The sequence below is a fragment of the Myotis lucifugus genome, unplaced genomic scaffold, assembly GCF_000147115.1.
Source record: "Myotis lucifugus unplaced genomic scaffold, Myoluc2.0 scaffold_15, whole genome shotgun sequence".
NCBI classification, from domain to species: domain Eukaryota; kingdom Metazoa; phylum Chordata; class Mammalia; order Chiroptera; family Vespertilionidae; genus Myotis; species Myotis lucifugus.
In genome coordinates this window covers 1,805,518-1,816,821 of record NW_005871063.1, presented here as the reverse complement: position 1 = coordinate 1,816,821, position 11,304 = coordinate 1,805,518, and the positions used below count along the sequence as shown (strand labels likewise).

The 11,304-nt window shown below is 36.8% G+C and overlaps 1 protein-coding gene across 1 annotated transcript in view; it reads right to left on the bottom strand.

Moving 5' to 3' along the window:
• Positions 1–11,304, bottom strand: part of ANKIB1 (ankyrin repeat and IBR domain containing 1) — a 121,054-nt gene that overhangs the window by 41,160 nt on the left and 68,590 nt on the right. The window contains exons 6-7 of the mRNA XM_023750785.1: positions 8,190–8,398; positions 6,933–7,021 (exon numbers count right to left, since the gene is read on the bottom strand). Coding sequence (XP_023606553.1) covers positions 6,933–7,021; positions 8,190–8,398 — 298 coding nt within the window. The remainder of the gene's footprint in view (positions 1–6,932; positions 7,022–8,189; positions 8,399–11,304) is intronic.

Here is an 11,304-nt window from a genome sequence, read left to right as displayed (position 1 = left end):
CTCACGCAAGTCTCTGACGCTGCAAGTTCCCGCCATCCTCTCCTGCTGTGCACACAGCCTCCTGCTGATCGGTTGTTATGGCGTCACAACCATTTGCATATTAGCTCTTTATTATATAGATAACATTGGCAAATGTGCATCTCCCGTGGAGTGGTCTTTCTTGTTGCTTTGTTGATGGTTTCTTTTGCTGTGCAGAAGCTTTTTTTTTGAAGAATAGGTTTTCTGCTTATATTTCATCTGGACAAATATTAAAATGGCTTTCATTTCCTATTCCAGTCACACTAGTTGAGATAGTAGGGAAAAGGCACCCTGGAAAGTGGCAGGAATCTAGCACAAGGTGAATTAAGTGGTTAAGAACAGGATTTTGAATTAAGAGAATTCCAGGCCTACCACTAACAAGTTATATAATCTTCAGTTTTATTATCTATAAAATGGAGATAATAATATACACTTCTCAGGGTTGTTATACAGGTTATAAGATATAATGTATGTAAAATATTTTCATGGTGCCTTGTACAGAATAAGAATTTATAAATTTTAGCACAGGTTTATTGTTATTATTATTAATGTTGCCCTACAGAAAGAAAAAATTTTTGAAGTGTATATTTAACATTTAAACCTAGAGAAAATAAATGGAAAACAGGAAATTAAATCATCATTTTCTAGTCATCATCATCAATAGCTCATTATTCCACTGCCTAGAGCAGTGGTTCTCAACCTTCTGGCCCTTTAAATACAGTTCCTCATGTTGTGACCCAACCATAAAATTATTTTCATTGCTACTTCGTAATTGTAATGTTGCTACTATTATGACTTGTAATGTAAATATCTGATATGCAGGATGGTCTTAGGCGACCCCTGTGAAAGGGTCGTTCGACCACCAAAGGGGTCGCGACCCACAGGTTGAGAACCGCTGGCCTAGAGTCTATTTTCCCTTTAGTTCTCTGTCTCTTCATTCCACTGCACTTAAAGTATCAAGCTTACTAATAAGACTCATCACATCTGCTCCCTTTGTTCCACCTCTTACCCTTGGCACAACAGCATACTCAAGTTTTCCCCATCCTTAAAACCTTTCTCAGCCAAATGACTCTTTTTTTAGTTCTACTTTGCTTTCCTATCAAAGTTGCTTGGCAAAATACTTTATAATGACTTGCCATTCCTTCCTCAAGTCCATATTCAGTTCTAAGCCTGTAACACTCTAGCTTCTATCACCTTTTCATTGAGTGGCCGGTCACAACATGGCCAATAAGATTACTCATTAGCTCAATCTACTCAAGACTTATGAGTTTTTATTTGCTTTCACTTTCTCTAGAGCATTAGACACTGTTAACAGTTCTTTCTTTCAGATTCTCTCTGGCTCCCAGAACTTTTTAACATTTTCTTAGCATTCTTCTTACTTTTAGCTGCTTCTTGTCCATCTTTTTCACTAGTGCATTTTACTCTCCTGTTCACTTATATTTTACTGCTCCCTAAGATTTTCACACCAAACTCTTCCCTTCCCAATTCCATACAATCTTCCTGGATGATCTAAATACCCCTATCATAGCCCTGACCAGTTTGGCTCAGTGGATAGAGCATCGGCCTGTGGACCAAAGGGTCCCGGGTTTGATTCCAGTCAAGGGCATGTACCTTGGTTGCGGGCATATCCCCAGTGGGGGGTATGCAGGAGGCAGCTGATCGATGTTCCTCTCTCATCGATGTTTCTAACTCTTATCCCTCTCCCTTCCTCGCTGTAAAATATCAATAATATATATTAAATAAATAAATACCCCTATCATAAACTACCACCTACATGCTAATGAAATTTAAAACCCATATCTCCCTTAATTATAGATCTTGATTACACACATTTTTGTTCAAATATCCCATAGGCATTTTAATTCAGCATCTTTAAAATCTCCCCCTTTTTCAATGTTTTAAAACTACACAGGCTCCATAAAAGTCTGATATATTTCAATAGGAGAACATTCTTCAAATTAGTTACCAGTTAAAAATTATTTGTATTACTGTGTCAAGAAAAATAATTTGGCAGAAGGATGGATAAAGAATTCAGGGGAAATGCTATAGAGCAGCCATTCTCTAAGTGTGATATGTAGACCTATGAGGGTTCCTGAGACTTCCCAGGGGGTTTATGAGGTCAAAACTATTTTCAAAATATTAAGCCTTCATTTGTTTTTTTGGTTAAAACTGCTGGTGCTTTAGCATGAATCATGGCAGTGGCCCTAAAATTATACTAGTAGACTGCATTCTTCATTACTCTATATTCAAAGTTAAAAAAAAAACAAATGCCAGTTTCATTTAAGAATACCCTTGACGGAGTAATAAAAATTATTAATTATTGATCAAGTATTAATGAAATGGGAAGTAAGTACAATACAATGAACTGCTGCACACTAAACAAAGCATGATGGTTATCTCAAGGAAAACGCACAGGCTCTTGTTCAAATACAAGCAGCCTCACTTGCTTTTATCATGGAACACCTTTTTTTTTCAAAGAGTGACTGCAAACAATGATTATTCAGACTTGGTTAAAAGGTAGACTACTTTTGAAAATGAATGAAATAAACCTGGCATGTCAAGGAAAAAAGTTGGGGGTATTTATTGCCAATGACAAAATTCAAGCCTTCAGATAAAACTTAGAATTTTAAAAGATTCTTATCTGTTTGACAGCTTCCCAGTATCAGAAACTTTCCTGATGAGACTGGTAATGATATTAATTAATGTGAATTTTTACTATATTTGTGTGTAGTGAAATATGTTAACATGGGAAGATCTAAACAATCCAGTGAACCAATATTTTCAACCTGATGTTAAAAAACCAGACAGGAGTAAAAGAGCTATTAAAAGTGCAACACAGACCCAGGGATTTTAATGTAAGAGTAAAAAAAGTCCGTTAGTATGGTTTTAGATTTTACACTGCAATTAACCATTAAGAAAATACTATTTATTGAGTTTTGATGTATATCAAAAGAATATCCAAACCTATCTGAATATACCTCTTTTCCATCTACACATGTGTGAGGACAGATTTTCTTTATATACATTGACCAAAACAATAAATTATAACATACTGAATGCATAAGTAGATAAGAGAATTTGCAAAAAAGCAAAACATACCACTCTTCTAATTTATTAATGGAGGTAGTTATTGTTCATAGTAAACATTATGTTAACATACAATGCGTTTATTATCAAAGTGAATAAACAAATCTTAATTTTTTCAGTGTTAATTTTTAATATAGTATATAGATGATAGATATCACCCATATAAACAGAAGCTCTTTGGACTCCTCAAGAATTTCTAAGAGTCTAAAGGGATCTTGAAACTAAAAGTTAGAGAAGTGCTAATTGCAGAGTTCCCTTTTCACATAACAGGAATTTCTTCATTTTAGTTATGAATAGGTTCCCTGGAAAGTTGGATATAATTTATCTTATACAGTCATATGTAACTTAACAAGGGGACATACAGTCTGAGAAATGCATCATTAGGTGATTTCACCCTTGTGAGAACATCATAGAGTGCACTTACACAAACCTAGATTGTATAGCCTACTACACACCTAGGTTATATGGTATATAGTCTACTGCTCCTAGGCTTCAGAATGTTACTGCACTGTATACTACAGGCAATTGCAACACAATGGTACATATTTATATATCTAAAAATAGAAAGGTGCATTAAAAATACGGTATAAAAGATAAAGTTGTGCACCTGTGTGTGCATGCATTGGGGGATATTGGGAGGGCTATGGAGGGAGGTACCTTTGGAGAATGGATATCAGGAGGTAGGAGGGGTGAGGGGTGGAGAAGGAAGAGAAGGGGAAAGTGAGAGTGGAGATACAAAGAAACCCAGAGAGATAAAGCTTGAGATGAGAAATAACAAAAGGGAGAAGAAGAGAGGAGTAGAGGGAGGAAAAGGACTGGGAGGAAAGAGAGAAAGAGAAATGGAGGGAAGGGAAATGAGTATTTTTGTGTGTGATGTGCAACTGCACACATGTGTGGACACAGCAGTGGACAGCATGCTGAGCCTCCTCATCTATTTAAATCACCCAGAGCCAGCAGTAAATTTGGCATTGTAGTTGGGTCCAGCTATTCCTTTCAACATTGCAAACAAACTTTTTTCTAATAATTCATTATAATTTTATGGGACCACCTTCATACATGTGGTTCTTCACTGATCAAAACGTAGTTATGCGGCATGTGGCTATATTACTCTGGTTAGAGTGCATAGCTTACTTAGATACAGTACTATATGATGTTTTAAATTGCATGTATTCTGATGCATTAGAACCAGTTTAATTATCTCTGGGGATCATAATGACAGAAGACAGGATCATTTATCTGAGAGCCATGCTGTTAATCCTCATCAAAATACAATTTTCCACTACATTTGTAAGCAGAACATGAAGCTGATGAAATGTTAAAGAAAGAAATCTGAGGCAAACTTTACTTATACATCAGCTTCACAGATTATATTTCTCTGCTTATTACCAAACTTAGGAAAATGATAAGTAACATTTATTGAGTGGCCCTGTTCTAAGCATCTAAACTAATAAAAGGGTAATATGCTAATTAGGGCAGATGTCTTCCAGACATCCATCCAGACAAAGCCACAGCGGCTGCGAGGCCTGGGGCACACGCCAGCCATGGACTCAGGCAGCCATGAGCTCCGGTGGCTGCGAGGCCCAGGGCTCAGGCCTCACAGCCGCTGCAGCTGGCAGTGGTAGCAGCAGCAGGGTGATGGGGGTGGCACCTTCTCCTGATCAGCCCAGTCGCCTCCCACAGAGGGAGGCTAGACTGGGGCTTAGGCCTGCTCCCCCTGGACATCCCCTGAGGGCTCCCAGACTATGAGAGGGGGTAGGCCGGGCTGAGGGACCCCCCCAAGTGCACAAATTTTCGTGCACCAGGCCTCTAGTTTTATATATATTAAGCCATTTAACAATAAACTGACAATAATTTATGAAGTCCTTACTATTATCACCATTTTACAGATTACAAAACTGAGGCACAGGGAGGTTACCAGTTAACTAAATCAACAATAAGTAGCAGGAATGATATTCTAGGGTGGGTAATACTAATTTCCCTTTCATTTAAGCTCTTGGCATAGGTGCTTCAAAGCATCTGGCTAGACTGTTAAGGAGGTAGGGAAGCATAAAATAAATTGAGAGGTTTTCAAACTATCTAAGGACTTTAACATTTTTTTCCTTGATTTTTGGACAGAGGCATTTCTTTTTTATATGCCTACAAAATATGAAAAGGCTGCAGTTAATTTAAAAATGACTTTATTAACATATTAATCACCCAACCTGAAACCTGTTTTACTGGTGCTTGATTTGACAAGAACTACCTGGCAGGAGTGCATAGGAGAATCCTAGGTAGGCTAATAAGGTACCATAGAAAACAATAATTCGATCTTTCAAATTTAAATCTTACCATAAACTTCTCAAGGCTAGTCTGTGGTGAGTATAGAAAATGGTTCCTGTGATAGGAGTTAGCTAAGACAGGCTGAGGAAGTTGAAAAAATATCAAGTAAATCCCTGGGAAGAGGAGAGGTTTCAGTTTTCACATAGAAACCAAGGTCAACAGTAGCAAACCTGGTAGAACCCAGATAATACTTCCTAATACAATACAATACTTTGGAATGTGAGCTCTGACCCTTGCCAATTAGTTTACCTGCATCAACTGTACTGATTTGATCCTACGTAATTAGACTCTGAGTAGAGTTTAGCCTACGTTTTAAAATAAACAACTTGATAGCCTTATTAATTCTGACTTTCTTTTAAGCAGTATTTTTTCCTCCTCTAAACGAAATCTTGCTTCATACTCTGGTTTGGAAAACAGATAAGAAAATGACTCAAAATGAAACCAGAGTGACAGAAATAAGATCAGTGTTACCTACAGATTGGAGGGAGGGGGTGGTGGTGGGAGGATAAGGAGGCAAAAAGAGAAAGGCAGGAGGGATTTCAAGGAGAAATGAGGTAAGTTTTGGGGGTGATGGATATATTCATTATCTTGATTGTGGTAATGGTTTCATGGATACACACACATGCCAAGGCTAACAATATTATTTATTTTAAATATGTGGTTTATTACATGTCAATTATACCCCAATAAGTATTTGCTCATATTCTTGGCTTTCTTACCCAACATGGTATTTCCCCAGCTCCCTAAACTTGGTACCCAGCACTCCATGAAAAGGAGCAGTTTGAAAACTTCTGATTTTTAATATTTCCTTAAATAATGACATGCTTCATTTAGGTCATCAACCAGCATATTTATGTGTCTCCAGAGAAAACATGGTATTGTACTACTCATTATATTGATCTTCATTTTGTTTATAAACCTCATTAGAGCAAAGTTAATGGATGTGGCAAAGTATAAATCTTGGCAAGTTAATAGGAAGAAGAATAAACGTGAGAAGCAAAATAAGTTTTCCACTAGTAATATATACCCAACCATGCCTAGCAGAAGCATTTAACTTTGAATTTATTAAAAAGGAATTTTAAACATCCATATTCTTATAGATTTTCAAGGTTATTTGCTCGTTACAAAAATTCAGAGAAAGCATAAAAATAGATGCTTAAAAATTCTTGGGATATAAGAAATTGTTGATATTCAGGTGTAGGCTTGAGATGTACATGAGATGTAATATAAATTAAAATACTAAGAAAACGCATTTACATATACCTGCTCTGTCCCCTAAAGTACCTTACATTAAGCTAAAAATAACACTAATTGCTAAATTAAATAATTTCACAAAAGTAATAGATGGAAAAATGTTAAAATAAGGAAAATAAAATTCTTCCTTAGTAGTGAAGTGCAATAACTCTGTAACCAATAAAATAATCCATATAATTAAATATTAAAAGCAAACAATTTTTTTTGTCAAATCAGAGTGCTATCATGCAGTAAGAAATATAATGCATACTCACGACTCCCAACATCCTCTACAGAAATCATGTCCACAGGGCATATCCACCGGGTCTTCAAATACAGAAATACTGCACATACAAATGTCACACTGGAGATGAAGAAGAGCAATGATTTAAACAAAGTCATATGTTGAAAAGAGTGCAATACATTCATCTGTCCATTAGTTTAAGGCAAAAATACTAATACAGTTATTATAAAAAGTTAAGTGTTTCAAAATTATAAGGTAAGTTAAAATTAGTGTGCCTACCTTTGATTGAATAACAAATACGCTTACCTCATTATAAATGATTGTGAGATTTACTCTTACACTCCAAATTTATATATTAAATTAATCAGTGACTACACACATTTGGAAAAGGAAGTACAAGAAAAAAATCATTACAATCTATTCAGGTCAAGATCAAATTGTCCATTTCAAAATAACTACTTCAATATCATGTCTTTTACCCTATATTCACCCCAGAAAATCTACAAAAACAGAGTAACTGTTTTTTCAATATAGCAACTCAGGATATTCAGAGTAGCAAGTCAAGGATTTCTACCCAAGGAACTCTGCTATAAAACTATGTATTTTCTAAACAATGACTTATTAGAAACAAACATTATAATGTTACAGATGTAAATTATAGAAGTAGAATTCTGTTTTCTAAGAAGGCCTAGATAAAACCTGGAATACTTTCATTTATCACAAATTTTGAGGGCTGACTCATTCAAGAAACTTTAAAATTTCCTATAACAGTATACGAATGTTATGCCAGTGAAAAATGCAGACACAGGCAGTACTGTTTCTCAGTAACATTTTTATGGAAGTTTATCTAGATAACAAACTACAAAAGCTTTACTAAAACAAACACATAATTATCAATGTAGTATAAATGTTTTGAAGAAAATATAAAATATGTTTTCATATTTTTGGTGTAAAGTGCCTATCACAATCTCAACTTTTAATATTTCAGTATGGTGTGTTTAAAAACTTTAAGCAACTGGAGTTTTTAAGTGGAAATATAGTAGGTGGTTTTCCTACACTCTTCTATGTTTTTTGTTTTGAAATGAGTAAAGAAAACCTTTATTTTTCAGTCTGTAATTCAGAGATCAAAAAAATATTCTGTGATAAAAAATATTTACCACATTGTGAAATAATGGAACCCTTTAAGAAAGGTATAGGATTCAATGACCAGAACATGATAGAGGGTCTATGAAACAATTAAAAAGGTAAACACAAAACTATGGGAAGTACACTGAATACCAATCCATACCAAACTGGTGTCCAGATCCCCAGGAGACAAACTTATTTCATCTGGAGAGGTGACGGAAGAGCGTGTAGTCCTTGGAGTTCTTGGAGAAGGGAGCGTGTCCCAGGCATTACACCCACTTGGTGGTGGAGTTGGCATTTGCACACCTGATCGTTGGCAGCAATTCTCTGGGTTGGACATCCAAGCTTCAAGTAATTTCTCCCTGTCCCAGTCTTTAAGAAAAATGGAATGATTATCTCTCAAAAACAAACAAACAAACAAAAAAACACAGAAAATTATGGTGTTTTAAGAACTTCATAATAACAAAGGAAAGTGAGGATAAATTAAAGAGATATTTCCTGTGGCCATCCAAGGAAAAAAATACTTATATAAAGTAGTAATTGCAAATAGAATATTTAGGTATGCTAACTCATCAATATTTTTAAACAGAATTTAAACTTTTATAATCTACCATGGATTACAACCATGTCTACAATACAGTCAACATTTCTAGTCATTTCTACTAATAATCAAAAGAAGTGGCTCACCTCTTTTGGAATTTACTAAATTCTTGTTGCAAGTTAGCTGTTTTACTCTTTCAAGAAAAATACCTAATTTTGCAATTAGCTTCACTGGTACCAAGTTGTAAAATTATTGCATAGCTCACTATAAACATGTCAAAAATGCCAACAATACTTAAAAATCATTTAATAAAAAGCTTAAGCCCTAACTGGTTTGGTTCAGTGGATAGAGCGTCGGCCTGCGGACTCAAGGGTCCCAGGTTCGATTCCGGTCAAGGGCATGTACCTTGGTTGTGGGCACATCCCCAGTGGGGAGTGTGCAGGAGGCAGCTGATCGATGTTTCTCTCTCATCGATGTTTCTAACTCTCTATCCCTCTCCCTTCCTCTCTGTAAAAAATCAATAAAATATATTTAAAAAAAAAAAGCTTAAAAGCAGAAGGAACTTCTGAAGGGATTATGGCTATAAATAAAGTTTTAGTGAGTTAGGTATAAATTCTGTAGTAAGTGAGCTCCAATCTGGCTTACCTAAAAAATATTATCTTCATACTTACTACGAAAATTTAAAAAATAACCAAGTGAAGCATGTTATTATAAACTCCAGAGCCATGAACTCCTAATCCTTTAAAATAATAAACTAATATATCCAATTATTTTGCTAGGTATTTTACACACATTATTTCATTTATTCTTCACAACAAACTTTTCAACCATTATTGAGGTGAAGAAACGAACACTCGGGGAAGTTATATAACCTACCCAGGCTCACAAAGATAGTGAGGGATTATTTAACTGATTTCTGTGACTCCAAAGTGCAGCACAATCAAGCGTAGGGTCAAGAGTGGTACAGACTCAATTATTTACTGTAGGCTCATTCTCTATAATTTTACAGTCAAAATATAAATTAGCTGTGGAAATTTTCTATATAAGATTGTTTTCAACCATGTTAAGTCAATGTATATGGTGGTTTAAACAGGATAATTATGACTCAGACATGCAATGAAGATAGAGTGAATGCATTTCTATCTGTATAAACCATATGTGCAAAGGCACAGAAGTATAACAAAGACAGATGTGCGGTTCTGTAAAATTATAGTATATCATGTGGTGGCCAGGGGAGATGAAAAATAACACTAGAAAAAGGGACCAGAGTACAAAGAGTAAGAAAAATCCAACAACTGAAAAATATTGCACATGAGTACAATCCAGGAAATGTTGCTAAATGGACCTCAGTGTTTTGATAGGTCTTACTTAAAAAGTTAAAATTACTTTTCTTAGGAGAGTATGATTACTTTTCAAAAGTCTCTATTATGTCACTTTAATAAAGGAAAAAAGAACTACTATAATTCATACATAGAGATATGAAATATGGTAAACTTTAGTCTTATCTACTACAAATATTTTTCAGAAAAATTTCTGTTTGGATTCTATCACATCATTTATGTAGCAAATACTTATTGAATGCCTTTTATGTGCCATGCATTGTGTCAGGCAGTAGAAATACAATGGAAGGAAAAACCAGGCACAATTCCTGCCTTCATGGAACTTATAGTTTAATAAGGAGAAAGACATTAAGGAAAATCAACACATTTAATAAACAATCATCAATGTCAGAAGAGACATGAAGGAGAGAGAGGTAGAGGATCCCAGTCAGGGAGGTCAGAGAAGGTGACTGGGAAAATGGCCTGGAGAGACAGCTGAAGGACAAGAATGATTTACCTAGGTAAAAGGTAGAGGGAAGACAGAGAATCAGGCAGAGGTGGAAGAGCATGATTTTTAGTTTTAGACATGATGAGTTTAAGACGTTTTTGAGATATCCTTAGATCTGTTTGTTTATTTGTTTACTAGAGGCCTGGTGCACGAAATTTGTGCACTTGTGGGGTGGCGGGGGGGAGGGGGTGGTCCCTCGGCCCAGCCTACGTCCTCTCACAGTGTGGGAGCCCTCAGGGGATATTTGACTGACGGCTTAGGCCTGCTCCCCAGCCATCAGTCGGACATCCTTAGCGCTGCCGCGGAGGCGGGAGAGGCTCCCGCCACCACTGCTGCACTCACCAGCCATGAGCCCAGCTTCTGGCTGAGCAGCGCTCCCTCTGTGGGAGCACACTGACCACCAGGAGGCAGCTCCTGTATTGAGTGTCTGCCCTTGGTGGTCAGTGCGCATCATAGCGCTGGTTGTTCCACCGAAACCGGCTCTCTGACATCCCCCGAGGGGTCCCAGATTGCGAGAGGTCACAGGCCATGCTGGGACCCCACCGGTGGACTACTGGGGCCGGGAGGGACATGGGAGGTTAGCCAGCTGGGGAGGAACCGTGGGAGGGCTCCAGGGCATGTCCGGCCCGTCTCAGTCCCGATGGCACGGACCCTAGCAGCAAGCTAACCTACTGGTCAGAGCGTCTGTCCCCTGGTGGTCAGTGCAAGCCATAGCGACTGGTCGACTGGTCAATTGTCTGCCCCCTAGTGGTCAGTGCATGTCATAGTGAACAGCTGTGTGGCCTTAGCATATCATTAGCATATTATGCTTTTATTGGTTGAATGGACAACTGGATGACCAGAACTTAGCATATTAGGCTTTTATTACATAGGATTTATTATTTTAAAATTAAATTTATTGAGGTGACAT